Source organism: Carya illinoinensis, chromosome 13 (genome assembly GCF_018687715.1).
Source record: "Carya illinoinensis cultivar Pawnee chromosome 13, C.illinoinensisPawnee_v1, whole genome shotgun sequence".
Classification (NCBI taxonomy): Eukaryota; Viridiplantae; Streptophyta; class Magnoliopsida; order Fagales; family Juglandaceae; genus Carya; species Carya illinoinensis.
This window is the reverse complement of record NC_056764.1, coordinates 28,027,422-28,045,725: the sequence shown is the minus strand read 5'-3', so window position 1 is coordinate 28,045,725 and position 18,304 is coordinate 28,027,422. Positions and strand designations below refer to the sequence as shown.

The following is an 18,304-nucleotide window of genomic DNA, read 5'->3' as shown; positions in this document are numbered from 1 at the left end:
TATACAATCGACTGCACGTCAATTATATCTGACGAGTGTACGTAACAAACTCCTAATGCGAATGGAAGGAGACTTAGGAAAGGGCTGCCTTTCTCCTCCGGCTTGGTTTTTGACCAGGAAGAGAGAAAGGGGGAGGCGGGCGGGGGCGAGACAAACGAGGCTTTAACTTAAGCGTGTGCTTCAAAGTAATGATTATGGGTCCTATCACCAATCGAGAATTTATATCAGAGAAATATAAAATGTTTTTTTTATTTAATTTTTATATTTAAAACAAAAATTAAAAATTTATTTAAAAATATATCTCGGTAGAAGCGTTTTCCAATGATTATATATGGACGTAGACAGTGATAATATCAAGCTATCAACTCAAAGTTAAATGCGTGCAGTCTAGGATAATCTTTCCGTCAAGTTCATCCACCAGATATTCATTCAACTCGACGTGATTGATCATAGATATATTTTTTTTTTCAGCGTTGATTTATTATGATTATAAATATATTTTTTTAAATGATAACAATATAAAAAAAATTTAATTATAAACATAATTATATATTAATATGTATATTAATTTAATATAATTTATTAAAAAATAAATTTTATTAAAAATAATATTAATTTAAATTTTAAGTATAAAAAAATTAATATTAATATATAGATTAATATGCGACTTTATTTATATATAATAAAATTCTAACTATATATGTCTGTCTCAGGCATCTGAATAAATAAGTCAAATAATTAATTTGAATAATAAAATATCCTAAATAATAAATACGGTAAAAATAGCTCATAAACGTTAATAAATTTATAATTTAATATATTAAATTATATTATTTTAATTTATAAATTTATTTTATTAAAAATATTTTGTGATTATAATATTTTATTTCGTAATATATAATTTCTATGCAAGAAACCTTGATGAGAACCCTCTTTTATGTTTATTCTTTTTTATGATGATTGTATCAAATATCGATAAAAGGTATTGATAATTTGAACGGATTACTGTAATTAAAAAATATATATAGATTTATTAATAATCACTTACTTAATTATGAAAAAAAAAAAAGCATATATTGTTCTGTACAGTATGGATCCAAATTGGGGGCCAGTTTATCGGTACCAAGCATTTTCCAACTCCACGAGGAAGGGAAGCTATAGAAGTAGGCAGTAGGCAGTAGCTGCAGTAGGCAGTGGCTCTTAGGGCATTCACGCTGGTTTATATACAGGGTCAGCTACTATGCCATCCCAAACATACCGTTGAGCGGTATTTTTTTTTTTTTTTTACATTTTTTTAATTACTTTTTAATTATCAAATAAAAAAATTACATCAATATATTTAAAATTACTTTCTTAATTATTAAATAAAAAAAATTTTTTTTGCCCAACGATCAATCCAAACGGTTAATCCCAGACGATAAAAAGGCTTTTTCCTTATACATATTCATAAGTAAATTTTTTTTTTTTTTTTTTTTTCGATATGGAGATTTAAGGAGGTGATCGAACCCAAACCTCACTTTTGGTGGTGGGGCTTCATGTTATCATGCCGTTGGCCTTTGGCTCATACGTAAAATTATATCTTTGGAAGATTTAATTTATCATATAAACAAAATTTTTAAATTAACTTATATAAATTTGAGATAAAATAATAATAAAAAATTATCATTTCATTATTTTTTTTGCTTTTTTTTAATAGAGTTTATAATTTTTATGTATTAGATTAATACATGTAATTAGCATTCAAATAAATTTCATTAGCACCCAATATATGTTTCCAAAACCTATAAGAGAGAGGTACACGGATTTGATTTTTAAATATATAAAATATTTGAGTAAAATATGTTTTAGAAAATAAATGAGTAAAATATGTAGTAAAATATATAAAGATAAAATATGTAGAAATAAAGTGAGAGGAGAGAGAAAAAACGAGTAAAATATGTTTTGAAAAGTAAACAGTAGATCTTCAAACATTTAAATATACTGTTTATAACTATATAAATATTTAAAGATGCATAATTTAATATAGATGTATTTAAGCACATATTATACAAATATGACTTTATATATATATATACCAATGTGGATGCTCTTAAGATAAAGAATTGCTTCTTCAAAGTGAGGTGGTCACGCTTTTTATTTTTATTTTTTTATATTTTGTACTTAATAGTTAAGTAAATATTTTTTAATAATTTTTTAATTTTTAAATTTTTTTGAAAAAATATTTAATGAGTTTAAAAAATAATTTGAAAATAAAAACAAAAAAGAGATAAAATCGTTACAAGAGTACGCTGACAGTCGAGTGTAGGCACATGTTGGGAATTATGTATAAAAAGTGGCAGAGAGTCGCTCATTTCCCACGTCTTTCCCTCTTCTCTCTCGTTCACCGCTCTTCCCTTCCACTCCCACCCTCTCTTCTTCTCCTCTCTCTCTCTCTCTCTCTCTCTCTCTCTCTCTCTCTCTGTAACACATCTTTTATTTTTGGCAATACTTCCCTTTGCTTTTCGTCTCGGATTCTGACCACGTTCGAACCGGTGAGCTACAATGTCACGGCGAGGCGGTGGCAGGAAACCTGACGCTCGCCGCAACGAGCCCTCTCCTGCGTCTTCATCGTCTCATCAAGGAGGTGGAAGAGGCAGAGGAGACGGCGGCGGCCGTGCTAGTGGAAGAGGTGGTGTTGCTGGTGGTCGGGTGGGTGGCAGAGGAGGAAGAGGCCGTGGTGCTCCTTCGGGATTCTCTACCGTTCCTTCGCTGGCTGCTGCTTTTCCTGCTTCGCCTCCAACTGAGGCTAACTTTCCCGCCGCTCCTGCACGGGCGGCTCTAACTCCGTCTTCTTCTTCTGCGTCGTCAAGCTTGGCACCGCCTTCGACTTCGATGTCGGCGACTGCTCTGAGCAGTGAAATCGAGGGGCGGCTCAAACTGCAGACTCCTGCACACATGGATAGGGAGGCGCCGCCGACGTCGTCGAAGGCTTTGTGCCCTCCGAAGAGGCCGGGCTACGGTACCATCGGCAAAAAAGTATTTGTCAGAGCAAATCATTTTCTCGTCGAACTTGCAGACAAAGATCTCCATCAATACGATGTCAGTAACCATGCTCAAAGTTCTTTCCCTATTCTTTTTTTTTTTTTCACAGAAATGACTGTTCTTATACCTTTAGCGTCTTGTGCCCGCTTGGACGACCTGCATTTGTTACATAAGAAATTATTTGTTCATTACTCTTTTTTAGTTAAATTTGACGGTTTTTGTCGTGGTTTTTTATTCACTTTTCCCAGTCTATATTTTTGGGACTTGAGTGAGATAGCATGCTTCACCTTTCCCACCATCTAACATCATCGGCAGTCTTGTCGAGGTCTTTTAAGTTTTACCCATATTCCACGATTAGTTCGACGTCATGTAGTTATCCTGTGGACGAAGCCGTTTCTCTTTTATCTTTTGAAAAAAAACATGAAGTGTGATACATTTGTGTGAATGTCTAGAAGCGGTTAGCGTCTGGGATGACGTACTTTTTATTTTTATATCGTCTGTCTTGAAGGCTAGCTATAGTTTCTGCTAAGAGAAAAACAAGCATGAGACCTTTTGCTTCGCAATTTCGTCGTTCTTGGGCATTTTATGAGATCTGTTTTTCTGCGTCATTATCAAGTATTAATTTGTGTCCTCATGATATGGCTGTTCTATTGCTTTAGGTTTCGATAACGCCAGAGGTTACGTCGAAGAAAGTCAACAGGGATATTATGATTCAACTAACTGAGTTGTATGGTGATTCTCATTTGGGAAGGCGAAAGCCTGCTTATGATGGCTGGAAGATCCTCTATACGGCAGGGCCATTGCCGTTTAAATCTCAGGAATTTGTTGTCAAGTTAATAGATAATGATGGTCGTGGTGCCTCATCTAAATCAGCGAGGTGTTTTTCTTTTGGTTTATCCGGCTGTGGATATATGTTGTTTTAAGCTTATCTTACGTTTTCGACTTTTACTTTCATTTTATCTGAATAGCTCTGCTCCGCTTGACGTGCAGGAAAGAACGTCAGTTTAAAGTGGAAATTAAGTTGGCTTCTAAACCGGACCTGCATAATCTTCGAGAGTTTTTATGCGGTAAACAGCTGGATTCACCGCAAGAAACAATACAAGTTCTTGATGTTGTCCTTAGGGCGGCACCATCTCAGAAGTAACATGCTCTTATCTTCTTAGAAATCTGTGCATTTCTGTTAGAGCAATACTACAGTCATAAAATTATAAATGTCATGCAATCGTTTTGAAAAAAAGTAGGATCCACGATTAAAAAGTTAGTTTTTTTTCATGTGAGTTCTATATTAATTTAATTTTTTCAAAACAACTGCACGTCACTTGCACAACCACGACTACAAATATCATTTCTCTTTCTTTCTGTTATCCTTCGTTTATGGTTCTTCTCAGACATACAGTTGCAGAAAATACGAAACCTTTCACATGCATTAACCTTGTGAATTTTTTACGACAGCTATACTTCTGTGGGGAGGTCATTTTTTGATCCAAAATTGGGTCCAGCAGGTGAGCTGGGAGACGGCATTGAATATTGGAGAGGTTACTATCAGAGTCTTAGGCCAACTCAGATGGGACTTTCTCTCAACATTGGTATTAGTTCACTCTTTCTATGCTATTATGGGATCCATTATGAGTAACTTGTTGATTCATTAATTGCAATTACATTGACATTTCCTTGCGTTTAACATATGATTTCCATATTGCAGATGTGTCAGCCAGGGCTTTCTATGAACCAATTCTTGTGACACAGTTCATTGCAAAACATTTCAATTTCAGTTTTTCAAGGCAACTATCTGATCAGGATCGCAATAAGGTTATTTCCCTACTATACGATGTTTTGGGCGATTTAATTAGGACTTTGGATGGAAGATTTGAGTATTTAACAAAAGAGATTCCCATGGAATCAAATGAAAAATTTTCTGAGAATTACTTGGGGAAGTACTGAGATACCTCTTCTGGTATCTGTGGAGACCAGATTTTAGGGTGAATAGACTTATCACTCTAGCTTCCTTTTAAAGGATGCCTTCTATCCACTACTTAGATTTCTAAGCTTGCTTAAATTTGTTCGTTAGGTGTGTGTGTCCGCTCACGCTTGCTTGCTTTGTTTCTTACTTTTATGAACTTGATGTCTGTGTGTGTTTGTGCGTGCTTTGTTTCTTTTAATTTTATGAATTCATGTTTGTGTGTGCTGCCCAGATTAAAAAGGCACTGAGAGGAGTCAACATAGAGCTTACTCATAGGGAGCATTCCAGACGTTACAAAGTTGTCGGGGTATCCACTCAACCAACTAGCCAGATAACGTGAGTTACCGTACTTATGTCGTCTCTTTTCTGCTTATGAGATATTAGTATATGGAATTATGGAATTAGCATCAGGAAGTAGATAGTAAACATTAGTGCCCATTCATCAAGCTGGTAGGCGTCTTTGGTTTTATTTTGTTTTGTTTTCAAGAGTTAGATTAAAAAATTGCAAAATAAAAGCATTATAGATGCTTCAAGTGAGTGGCATGGTTTATGAAAGATCTATAAGAAACTTCAGCATGTTTGGTAAGTGAAACTTTCTTTAATATTTCAGAACGTTTGAAAAAAGATTTGTGATTTTTTATGGAAGAGAGAAGGTAGAATGAAAATCGTGTGGATAGAATTTTTTGAGATGTATCATGTGTTGAAATTTGTGAAATTTGGCAGGTAGAATTGAAAGGTGGTTTGGGTGAAATTTTGAAATTTTTATTGTGTTTAATTATAATTGTTTTGGTTTGTGTTGCTTAAAAAATAATTGTTGTTTTTTATTATTATTATTGTGAATGTAGCGAAGGACTAGATTATTATTATTATTTTTTTTTTTTTGAGAAAATATAAAATTCTTTTGTAGTTTAATGAAAAGATGTTTGGATTGAAGTTGAGATTTTTTTAGAATGATCAAATGCTCCCTTTTTTTTTGTCTTTTATTTATCTGGAATCTGTCGGAGTTTTTTGCAAATCAAACGTACCTTTTGTTCTTATTTATCTGGAATCTGTTAGAAACTACATTTTTTAAATGGACTCAGTTTGCTTAGCATGATGAGGCCTAAATCTAACAATTTAGCAGTGGCTCGTTTATTTGGTATCTGGTGGCTTTGCTTAAGGGCTGTTTTCTTTAACTGCATTTGTATTTTCGTTGGCCACAATGACTGGAACCACTTACCAACATTGTTTGTTATTGTTTATCTTACTTCTCTTGCACTTCCTTTTGTTGCGATTTTTTTTTTTTCTGCCACAGAATTTGAAATCTTTGTTTCCTTTCCAGGTTTACTCATGATGACAAGAAAACAAAGATGTCTGTTGTTCAATATTATCATGACAAATATAATATTTTGCTTCAGCACTCGTCTTTGCCTGCCCTTCAGGCTGGGAATGATGCCAAACCTGTTTATTTACCAATGGAGGTTGTCTTCTTACCATAGGAAGATTTTTCCATTGTTAAGAATTAGGCATTTCTGTTTATAGATGTTTTTCTTTGTATTACAGCTTTGTAAGATTGTTGCTGGACAGAGATACTCGAAGAGATTAAATGAAAGACAAGTAACTAACCTTTTAAGGGCAACTTGTCAGCGGCCTAAAGCAAGGGAAAGTAGTATTGAGGAGGTAATTTCAATACGTGTGACTTTGGTGATAAATTGTAGTCTTTAGCTTCAAATGATGGCATATTGATTCAATATGAATGAAGACCTGCTTGTTGTAGTAATTATTGATGGGTTATCTTTTGTTCTAGATGGTTAGACTAAATAATTTCAATCGGATTGCACTTGTAAAGGAGGAATTTGGGATTGAAGTAAGGGACAAACTTGCAGTGGTTGATGCTCGGATTTTACCATCTCCAATGGTAAATTTGCATCTATGTTTCTTTGAGCTATTTTCGAAATCTTATGTTGTCAAGTCTAATTTGTCACTTAATTTTTTGTAGCTTAAATATCATGATACCGGAAAAGAATCAAGGGAAGTTCCCAAGATGGGGCAGTGGAATATGATAAACAAGGTGACAGTTATTTGATTGTTATATTGTTTTCTGGCTCTGGAAAATTGTGCTTGTTTAATCCATACTAAATGATGCTGGTATTGGAAGATGTCTTTTTTTTTTGGGGGGGGGGGGGGTTGCATTAGCTCTCTCACTGTGTTGCACTTTGTATTTTGATTATAGAGCTCCAGCACTATTTAGTATGGAGGTTATATAATTTCGTCTTTTATGTGAGCCATTAAGCTTTTAATTTTCAAAGGTGCCATATTCTTGTATATTGTGAATGGAAATATTATTAATAATAATTTATTTGAATTTCAATTGTAAAATTACATCACTTAGATTACCATTTGTAATGCTTCCATTGTAGAAAATGATCAACGGCGGTACAGTAGATTTTTGGACATGTGTGAATTTCTCTACACGGGTGAACAGGGATTTGCCTTCTGAATTCTGTGACCAATTGATTAACATGTGCAACAGCAAAGGAATGGTATGGTCTCATGATTTACTTTCAAATGCAAGATGTGTATGTAGAGTGTATGCTTTTAATTTGTGGACACTTATTCCATCTGCAAGGTTTTCAACCCACATCCTTTGATTCACATACGTTCAGCTCATTCTGGTCAAATTGAGAAGGCTCTAAATGGAATTCATAAAGAATTGGCAGGAAAACAACTTCAGCTGTTGATAATTATTTTGCCTGATATCAGTGGGTCATACGGTGAGTAAGTTAATTGGTATTCCTATTTTATGACTAGAATTTGTTTCCTCCAGTTAAACGATTCCTTGTTGCTTGCAGGGAAAATTAAACGAATCTGTGAAACTGAACTGGGAATTGTTTCTCAGTGCTGTCAGCCTAGGCAAGCATCAAAGCTAAATAAGCAGTATCTTGAAAATGTGGCCCTCAAGATTAATGTGAAGGTTTGTTCTATCTGACGTCTGATTGTCAATTCTTGTCAAATTCTTTGATGGTTTTACACTCAATTTTAAAATTTCTAGGTTGGAGGACGGAACACTGTGCTACAAGATGCTATTCAAAGAAAAATTCATCTTTTGACTGATCGCCCTACAATTGTATTTGGTGCGGATGTGACGCATCCACAACCTGGCGAGGACTCTAGTCCTTCAATTGCAGCGGTATGTTTTGTAGATTTCATTACGCATTTTTACTGAATTGTAATGGTTGGTTTACCTATTTGACACAGGTTGTGGCTTCAACGGATTGGCCGGAGGTAACCAAGTACAGAGGATTATTTGCTGCACAAGCTCACAGGGAGGAAATTATTCAAGATCTTTATAAATTAGATCAGGATCCTCAAAGGGGTCCAGTTCATGGAGGAATGATCCGGTAAGGAGTTGGCATTTACAGTGCTTTAATACTTATATGGCAGTGTTTATTTCTTTGTTGTCATTATCCATTGGTCACATTGCAGGGAACTACTTAAAGCCTTCAGGATTTCCACTGGGGTTAGACCCGAAAGGATTATATTCTACAGGTAGAATTGATGTTCGATGATGCAAAAAATATATCGGTTTTGCACTTTCTTATCTGATATTGTTTTATATTACTTTGGTGCAGGGATGGTGTTAGTGAAGGCCAATTCAGTCAAGTTCTGCTCTATGAGATGGACGCGATAAGAAAGGTATGATGATCTTACGGAGATGTGTCAGCTTCAGAATGCCTTGCCAGTTAGTAATCGTATGATGATCTTACGGAGATGTGTCAGCTTCAGAATGCCTTGCCAGTTAGTAATCAGAATGAATACTGCAAGGGCATAGAAAGCTCTCAAATGCATATTATGAACTCTAGATTTGATTTTAATATGATAGTCTGGCTTTGTTTAATTGTATATTGTGTTTGATACAATGATTTTATATTTTTGAATGAGTTGTTGCAAGATCAATTCAGTTTCATTGGAATGAGATCTCACAAGTACTGTATTGAGTTAATGCAACTCTTATTTTAAAGCGTTTTTCTTCCAGGCCTGTCTCTCACTAGAGAGTGGATACCTACCACCAGTTACCTTTGTTGTGGTGCAGAAAAGACATCATACGCGCCTTTTCCCTGCAGATCATAGTAGACGAGATCAGATGGACAGGAGTGGCAATATTATTCCAGGTTCGTAAGTTGTCTCCATATGGTCAATTACTGCTCCTTGTTTCTTAATCACAGTTCTTTGAATCTCCGTGTCCAGGAACTGTTGTTGATACCAAGATTTGCCATCCAACTGAATTTGACTTTTACCTCAACAGCCATGCTGGAATTCAGGTAAACCTGTGTCATTTTGTTGCTTTAATTTGGAACTGTTGGCTTAAATTAAGGCTGGATGCATACCCAGGAACATACATATATTCTAAAGAAATAAGTTGGTTTTTCATTCTTATCTTATTTGCAGGGAACTAGTCGCCCAACACACTACCATGTGTTGTACGATGAGAATGGATTCAGCGCAGATGCATTGCAAATGCTTACAAACAATTTATGTTACACGTAATGCCCTTTTAATCCTCATTCATTAAACTCTTCCTATGCATTATAAACATTTCTGCGTTGTTTATTTTGTAACTTCGCTCAACATCCTTTTCAGGTATGCTAGGTGCACTCGATCAGTTTCTATAGGTTTGATTTCCTTCCTCTTGCTTTCCCTTTTTATTTGAGTTGTGCATGCTAATTCCATCCCTCAAAATGATGATTACTTGTACAGTCCCTCCCGCATATTATGCCCACTTGGCTGCATTTCGTGCACGATATTACATTGAAGGTGATTCGTCAGAAAGTGGTTCAACCGGCGGGAATGAGAGCAGAAGGGAGTTCAGGGCCCTTCCACTCGTCAAGGACAATGTTAAGAATGTTATGTTTTATTGCTGAACTGGTAACCCTTTTGCTTCCGTGGCTTATTTTGGATGATACAGCTCTTGGTAAAGCCCTTTTGTTTCGAACTTTTTGACATTCCTGCTGTTCGTTCTTTGGTCTGAAAATGGATTACCCCAGGTCCCCAACCCATGCTTCATCAGTACGGCTGCTTTTGGTGCTTTACAGAGTAAATAGATACCTGAATAGGGTGTCCATGGTTTTTTATGTAAAGGATTATTGACTTAAATTCTCTTTTGGGTCATAACATTCGTGTTTGTGTATAACTGCTGGCTTTGCCATGCACTTTTGAACTCCCTTGATTCTCTTCTGAGGATGTGAAGATCATTGCTTGTTTAGGTTTTAACTTTATTTATATTTATAGATTTTTACCAGATATTATTGGGGTTTCTTTTTCAATCATCGATGATTGTGGAGAGGATGAAGTGTCTCAAGTAAAAACTGTTACAATAAACAAATGGATGAGGAAAAAAAAATCATAATAAATAGGTAATGGATCACAGGTTTGAAATTGTGTTCTTGGTTTGCCAAGTACGCAATGGCAGGGGAAAGGTGTGTCTACAATAAAACTCCCAATTTGTTTAATAATATACTCTGTATAGAGAACTATGTAAGCAGGATTTGTTTAAGCTCATTCTCACTTTAATCCATTCCGAGGAACTTTGAATGCTAACCATCATAATCTGAATTGCATATGTTAGACACTTGGCAAAGAAATTTCTTGTTACGGCAGAATCTTCTTCTTGAACATTCGACCTCCATTACTCAATTATATATATATAACAGATGCTTCATTCAACTCCATAAATTGCATCAATTTGTAACGTTACATTTTAATGACATGCCTTCCCCATATTGTTCATCCTCGTACTTTTTGTCATCTTCAGTCGTATCTACTCACGAGGCGCATTTTAATTGGTTTTACATGTTAAACCATTAAATCAATATTCTTGAATGAAAAATGACACTGTTTAAGAAAAAGAGACTGTTCGAGTAAACCCGATTATAAAAGTCACTGGGGTCTTTATTTAGGCGTCGGAAACTCTGCATGATATGATATTTTATTATTTAGCAAGAATTTCTACTGAATAATTTTGAAGCTATGAAGTTGGCTCTCTCCCCTGTCTCTCGTTCCCTCTCTCACACTTTTTTTTTTTTTTTTTTTGTGCTTGAATATGTCATTGATAAAGACAAAATACACGCAACATTCAGGGCGTAAACTAAATGCAACATTCACGGCAATGGGTCTTAAAAGTTTAAAACTTAAAAAAAACCACCGCAAATGAGAGAAGAAAGAAGATGGGAGAGGGAAGAAGAAAAATAAGAGAAATAAGAAGAATAAAGAAGAGAGATGAGGAGATGAAAGCGAGGGAAAAATTAATGAAATGGGTAGTGTTTTTCAATGTACGTATAATATTTAAGATGTATATATTAAGTTATTAAGTGATATGCAACCTGCCCGCACACACACATATATAAAGAGATGAATCCCGCTTGCACCTGTCCCTTGTGCGGGCGGGTTGCCCAAATCTGGGATCCATGGAAGGGCCAGTGATAATCTTTGGTGGGAGAGGAGGCTCAGAAGAATTTGGCTCTGCGTTTTTCTCTAACAGGGGTTGAATATTGCATCAAGTAAATTACGTAGACTATGTGAAAACCCATGTATGCAATAACCAAGGTTTTCTCGTGTCTCCGTTTCTCCGAGAGTGTCCCGTCACCCCTCGCTAGCTATTAGAGCGTCCCTACCGGGGGGGCTGGAGCTTCATCTCCTCCCCCCTCAACTTGTCCAGCCGCTATTTCTAGGATTTTTACCGTTTTCTCTTTTAATTTTCTGGCGATAGTACTTAGATGTTCCGAGCTGTTATTAGCCGACAATCTTTAGGTCTCGCGCGCCCCTCTATCGAACTCCTCAGCCGCCAATCTGTCTGAAGGTGGAAGAATTCTGTCCAAACGTCACGCGCGGAAAAGTTCAACTCTCAAACTCCATATCTTGAGAAGTATTAAATATTGTGAAATCTATGTGATATATTTATGGAAAAGTATAGTTGTAAGTATAATTGTGTATTAATCTGTATATTAATGTGATGTGATTAGTCAAAAAGTAGATTTTATTGAAAACAATGTTAGTTTAAATTTTAAGTATAAATAAATCAGTATTAGTATACAGATTAGTGCGTGACTGTATTTGTATGTAGCAAAACTTTATATTTATTGCTCTCTCATGTTATTCTTATAATTCAGGGAAAAAAAACTTTAAAAATCCGAATCTAAAATTCGGTAGATTATTAACAAAATTTAGTATTAAAAAAAGAATATTGTTATCGTTACAAAGAGATTACATAAAATAATCTTATAAATTAGAAAATTTTATGTGATCCATTAGATTTATTTTATAATAAAAATAATTTTATAAATTGACAAATAATAACAAATCACGTAAATTTATAAAATTATTCATGTATAATCTCTTTTTACTTAGAGTATTTTTTTTTTAAAAATTTACGTTAAAAAACACAAATAATCAAAAAAATATTGTCCCAACACTTCATCATACGCAACAAGCCCATTACGGTTTCAAATAAGAATGTTTAGTCCAACTATAAACTGGACGGATATAGGAGTAGGTCCAAACTGTCGTATAGAGATCGTACAGTTCTTCGTCCCCAGGTTACTCAGAGAGAGAGAGAGCGAAGCATAAATCAGATTGAAAAATGCAGAGTTTGAAGCGACTGATACCCCAGGCTTCGTCAAGCCGGGATGCGATTCTTTGTTATCAGATTTTGAGGCACCAAGAGAACATCTTTCATCTTCCTTCACTGCATTCAGCTCAAAGGTCCTCCATTCGCTTTCTCGACATTTACCTGGTATTCTATACATTTTTTCAAATAGAATCTCTTTATTATTATTTTCTTCCATCAACTTTGATAACTAAGGCTTCCATTCTGAATTTTGTTTTCTTTTCGTATTTTTAAACCTCTATTGTTTGTAGCTGGGATACAAGGCGGCTATCGAGAAAGAGCGTGCTCGGCTGTGAGTCTGAAGTTTCTAGGTTTTTTTCCTCGTAGATACTTTCTGTATCGAATGCTATAAGTAATTGTTCATGTGATTTAGGGCAGTGCCGATGAGATGAACAGTGGATACCTTGCCGATATTTCGGAGCTCGAGAAACATGGTGGGAAGGTTTCGTAGCGAACAAATCATTTTTTTTTTATCTTCTACTGGGGTAAGCAAAGGCCTCTGCCCTTTGATTTCGTTGAGAATTTGACTTCCCTTTCCGCTGAGGGAATGCTTTGCATAGCGTATTACGTGTAGTGATGTTGAGTTGGAATGATGTGATTGTGAACTAGTTTCTAAAAAAATTTAAAAACCACTTTCTATATCAAGCATTGGATTCGATTAAAAACTGTGTTGAGATGGCCAGATAAAGTCTATATTTAGTGTGACCAATCTACCTAATTGGACCTCTGAGTGGTGATTCTTTTACTTCATCCATGATGATGTGTTATGATCTTCTAGGAAACCTAATAATCTGTGGAGTATAGTATGTAAGTCATGTTCTTTAGTTTATTCTTGACTGTACAGAATGACTTTATTAGCAGCATTTGTGCAGATTTCTACGGCAAATAAAATTATAATTCCTGCAATGGCAGCCGTGAAGTTTCCTGACATAGAAATGAACTACTCTGATAATAAAACATGGAAGCTGCCCATCACTTTCAATAGAGATATGGTTGATGCTGAAAAAGCAGCTATTCCAAAGGCAACATTGCTATGTCTTTCATCCCCTGGAAACTCCCAGGTATAGAACATTAGTTATGATTGTGCACCAAAACTTCAGGTGCTTCATCAGTTCACCAAATGCCAGTGGTTTTTTAGTTCCAAGTTGGATGCGTATATTACACTTGGATATCTTTACTACACATTTTAATGTGCAAGAAAGCATGTAATCTCGTGTGATTAATGAGTATACGGTTTCATGGACTATATATAATTTACAGAACATAGGTGTAGGAGCTGTTTGCCAGCTGGAATAAAGTGATTAGAACTACAAGGAAAATAGGAGAAGAGAGTTGGAGGTTTTTACTTTGTTATTCTTTTTATCGAGGGTGGGGGGGTACAAAATGAAAACGTTAAATATGGATGATAAGCATGATATTTGGTGCCCAGATTTATATCAGGTTTTAAGGCATTTTCAAAATGGAAGATACAGTAAAAAATAACTCAAGATTTTGTGCACTAAGTAGAAACAGAAATAGAATCATCATACCAGTTCAATTATTTCTCACACTTGGTCACTTACATATTACTCTGCCAATTAAGCTGCCTGAAAATTGGCACGCCTTACTATTTTCTCTATTTTTTATAAATCCAAATCCCAGAATTTCCTGGATCGCATATTTTTTTAAAAATAGCTTAGTTGATAGGTTTGGCTCTTACTATTTTATCCTCTAGTAAAATGTTCATTAATCAAAGAAATAAATTTGGTTAGTTTCCCTTTTAATTATTTGTATTGTTCTGTTGCTGCAACAATCTGGTAGTATTTCCTTGACAGGCAATGATTGATTCTTGGAGTGGGCCTTTTCTAGGTGCTTACAGTGATTCAAAATATCTTCAGCTATACGAGGTACAATCACTCTGTATATGTTAGTAGTTAAATAAGTTGTCTCAATACTTGGGGTCGATCCCCAGCATTAAAGGTTTATGAGATCAATGCATCTAGTTTTCATAACTTGATCTAGTCATCATTGTATTTAATAAACCACAAATTTTCTTCTCTGATCCTTTCGTGGATTCAGATGTAGGTCAGTGCAAGTGTCTAATGAATGTGATCATTTAAAGGTTATATGATTTTTTCGTGAAGGAATGTGCTGAGAGAGTTTCCATGAAAAAGTGGAGACTTCTAATTTAAACCAATTATCCTCCTTCACTTACTAGTCAACCATTGAAAACTTGAGTCAGTCTCATGGCGACTATATTTTGAGTGGCAATATCATTTGCCAGATTATGCCACAGTCAGAAGAATTATAATTTGCACAAGAGGTGTTATAAGATATGCCAACATTTTTTTCTCCCTCTCTTTCAACGGAATTGTGGTTTTGTGACATATACTCAATCAAATTGCCACTTATGCACATAAAACTGTTGATGAATTCACTAATTTTGTTTTCTTTCTACATAAAATCTTTTCTCCTTTGAAAATATACTAATGCTCAGAACATTAAAAAGCAGCAATATGATTTTTAAACGACCAAAACAACACACCAGCAGAGTGTGTTGAGTTTGCTGTTATGCAAACATTTAGGAAGGCTATTTAAGTTTTTTTTTTTTTAACAGTACCATTATACTGTAGCTGTTTTATCTTTGTCTCGGGAAACACTAGTTGAATATTGGAAAAAATCAAATGTTCCACACAGTGTTTCATAGTTCGCTTATTCCAGATTAGATGCAAAAGTGCATCTTAAAGATTGTAAATGTGTTTTACAAAAATTTTCAATAGTTACCAAAGTTGAGGCTAAATTGCATATGCCTTATTTTAATCTTTCACGATGCTCTAATAATTTATCATGGATAATTATCTTTAAATTTTTACATTTAAATTATCGATGAAATATTTCATTTTTCCCAGGTGTCCTTCATAGACTCATGGTTCTTACGCTGGAACCCTATTAAGCAGCTGCTTCTTCGGATAATGACACAATCTAATTATGAAGGGAAGGATACACTTCAGAAGCAGATTTTTATTCATTTGGTGACCATTAGTACTTCCAAAAAGAATTAACAATTCTGAACCTTCTCACTGGGTACAAAATATTTTCATTTCCCAACTTATTTAGTGGGAAGCTACATGAAGTTCTTAGTTTTAAAGTTTTAAAGCTACTATTTGTTGACATTTTTGTCATTTCCATCTGTAGGTATATTTTTCTGCTTGACAATTTTGGTAGAATAAGATGGCAAGGCTTTGGTGTGGCAACAGAAGAGGAAGTGTCATCCCTTCTTTCTTGCACGTCACTTCTTTTGGAAGAAAAATGATGTGGCCAGAGCATTTTCATATGGTACTTTTAGAATAAGCAGGAACAGAGTTTCACTGATATTGTTAGGCCTCAACTACAATGGATCAGAAATACCCTAGTATGATGGAGATGGTGATATATTTAGGCATGTTTCTTTTTTTAATTTCTTTTTGCCCAAAAAGGTAAGCTAGTCTTTCATTTCTCCCTGTTTCTGTTGTATTAGACCTGTTCTTATGTCTAGATTTTCGTTTATCTTTGGGAGTTTTTTTTTTTATTTTTTTTTATTTTTTTATAGGTAATCAAAACTGTATTAATCAAAGAAAAGGCCTAACCCAGTATGTACATGAAACTACCCCTTTAAGCGGGCGCAAGAGAGAAGAAAATCATGGAGGACCATTCCATTGAAATCAACAGCAATGGCCCATTTACAAAGCGTACTAAAAAATAAAGCCAGCAACTCCTCTAATGTTTGCTCCATGTCTTCGAAAGTCCTTGCATTCCTCTCTTGCCATAAACACCACATGATACATAGTGGTATCATCCTCCAAACCGTTGAAATCTAGGGCTGACCTCCTATGTTGGGCCAAAAGGCCAAGACTGCCACCACTGTCCTCGGCATAATCCAGCCCAACTCAACTCTACTTAGCACCTTGTCCCACAAAGCTTTTGCAATCTTGCAATGTAGTAAAAGATGATCTACCGTCTCGCCCCCTCCCTTACACATACAGCACCAATCTGCCACAATAACCCTCATTTTCCTCAAATTATCAGTTGTGAGGATTTTACCCAAAACAGCTGTCCACACAAAGAATGCTGCCTTAAGGGGCACCTTGTGTTTCCATATCCTTTTCCAAGGGATCTGACAGTTGGGATTTTGAGCGAGAGCAATATAGAATGAGTGAATTGAGAACTTACATTTCTTGTGCAGGACCCACCAAAACCAATCTTCTTGTTGATTGCTCAGCTTCACAGTGTAAAAGAGACTATAAAAATCCACAAAGCTATTCATCTCCCAATCTTGCGCCGCCCTGTAAAAATTTATGTTCCAATGAAAATGTCCCCCCGATATGCCTATAACACCTACCACTGAGCCTCTTTCATGCTGGCAATTTGATAAAGAGAGGGAAATAACTCATGTAAAGTCGTATCACCACACCAAATATCTTTTCAGAATTTGATCTTGGTACCATTCCCCAACTGAATACGGGCGTGCCGAAGAAAGACCGTTTAGCCTTTCCTGATATGTTTTCACAACCTCACTCCATCAGCACCTCTAACTTCTTTAGTATACCATTCTTCCCATATATCTTCATATTTGCACCCAATCACCCCTCGCCACAAAGCATCTGGTTCCGACTATATCTCCACAACCATTTATCCAAAAGTGCCCGATAGAAAGTCTTCACATTTTTAATACCCAGACCACCCTTGGATAAAGGACGATACACCGTTCCCCACTTGACTATATGGTACTTGAACTCTTCCCCCAAACCGCTCTACAAAAAGTTACGTTGTAATTTCTCAATGCGACTTGTTACTCTTGCTGAAATAGGAAAAAGAGATAGGAAGTAAGTAAGCAAATTAGAAAGAGTGCTCTTAATCAATGTGAGCCTTCCTCCTTTCGATAAATACAATCTCTTACAGCTCGCCAACCTTCTCTCTATTTTCTCAATCACTAGCTCCCACAAGAGGGGCGATCTTGCCCTTATCCCCAATGGAAGACCCAAAAATGTCAGTGGGAATGAAGCTATCTTACAACCTAATGATCAAGCCAGTTGTCGTAAATTTGACACCACTTCAATTGGTACTATATCGGACTTGTCAAAATTCACTTTTAATCCAAACACTGCTTCAAAACACAGAAGCATCGCCTTCAAAGTCCGCACCTGACTTTAATCTGCATCACAAAGGATAAGGGTATCATCTGCAAACAATATATGAGATATATTAGTAATGCCCCTCTCCATGAGTTCCAACCGAAAAGTTGCACACCATGCCATTTTGATTTAAAGCCGACATCATCCTGCCTAGTCCCTCCATCACAACAACAAATAGTAATGGCGACAACAGATCGCCTTGTCTTAGGCCTCGTGACTTCACCCCAAAACCACATCTCCCAAGAATATATAGTAAAAAATTCCAGTTTACATGATCATAAGCATTCTCCATATCCAGCTTGCAAATGATTCCATTACCACCGTTCTTCATTCTACTATCCACACACTCATTTGCAATAAGGGCCGCATTAAGGATTTGCCTACCTTTAACAAAGGCATTTTGAGGCTTAGTGATAAGCTTCCCTACCACCTCATTAAGTCGATTTGCTAACACTTTAGAAATGATCTTGTAAACACCACTAACTAAACTGATGGGATGATATGCATTTACCTCATTAGCCCCCATCTTCT

The 18,304-nt window shown here is 35.7% G+C and overlaps 1 protein-coding gene and 1 pseudogene across 3 annotated transcripts; both read left to right on the top strand.

The window, feature by feature from the left end:
* Positions 1-2,352: 2,352 nt before the first annotated feature.
* LOC122291706 (protein argonaute 5-like) lies at positions 2,353-10,263 on the top strand. Of its 3 annotated transcripts, XM_043099596.1 has the most exons (23): positions 2,353-3,078; positions 3,681-3,898; positions 4,012-4,161; positions 4,474-4,607; positions 4,724-4,830; positions 5,214-5,317; positions 6,303-6,441; positions 6,524-6,640; positions 6,768-6,878; positions 6,960-7,031; positions 7,381-7,503; positions 7,590-7,734; positions 7,813-7,934; positions 8,013-8,150; positions 8,219-8,361; positions 8,447-8,509; positions 8,593-8,656; positions 8,997-9,132; positions 9,209-9,282; positions 9,410-9,504; positions 9,602-9,633; positions 9,719-9,886; positions 10,006-10,263. In XM_043099596.1, the coding sequence occupies exons 1-22, from the start codon at positions 2,542-2,544 to the stop codon at positions 9,880-9,882; spliced, it is 2,988 nt and encodes a 995-aa protein (XP_042955530.1). In that variant the 5' UTR covers positions 2,353-2,541; the 3' UTR covers positions 9,883-9,886; positions 10,006-10,263. The 3 variants fall into 3 exon arrangements, with proteins under 3 accessions (XP_042955530.1, XP_042955531.1, XP_042955528.1); XM_043099597.1 differs by having other exon boundaries at positions 9,054-9,132; positions 9,719-10,263; XM_043099594.1 differs by having other exon boundaries at positions 9,719-10,263.
* A 2,189-nt stretch (positions 10,264-12,452) lies between these two features.
* On the top strand, positions 12,453-16,148 carry LOC122291708 (annotated as a pseudogene).
* The last annotated feature ends 2,156 nt before the right edge of the window (positions 16,149-18,304 follow it).

Coding starts and splice junctions, on each gene's coding strand:
- LOC122291706 (XM_043099596.1), top strand. CDS start 2,542: ATGTCACGGCGAGGCGGTGGCAGGAAACCTGACGCTCGCCGCAACGAG. Junction 3,899..4,011: donor GCCTCATCTAAATCAGCGAG/GTGTTTTTCTTT, acceptor CTTGACGTGCAG/GAAAGAACGTCAGTTTAAAG. Junction 7,735..7,812: donor TGATATCAGTGGGTCATACG/GTGAGTAAGTTA, acceptor TGTTGCTTGCAG/GGAAAATTAAACGAATCTGT.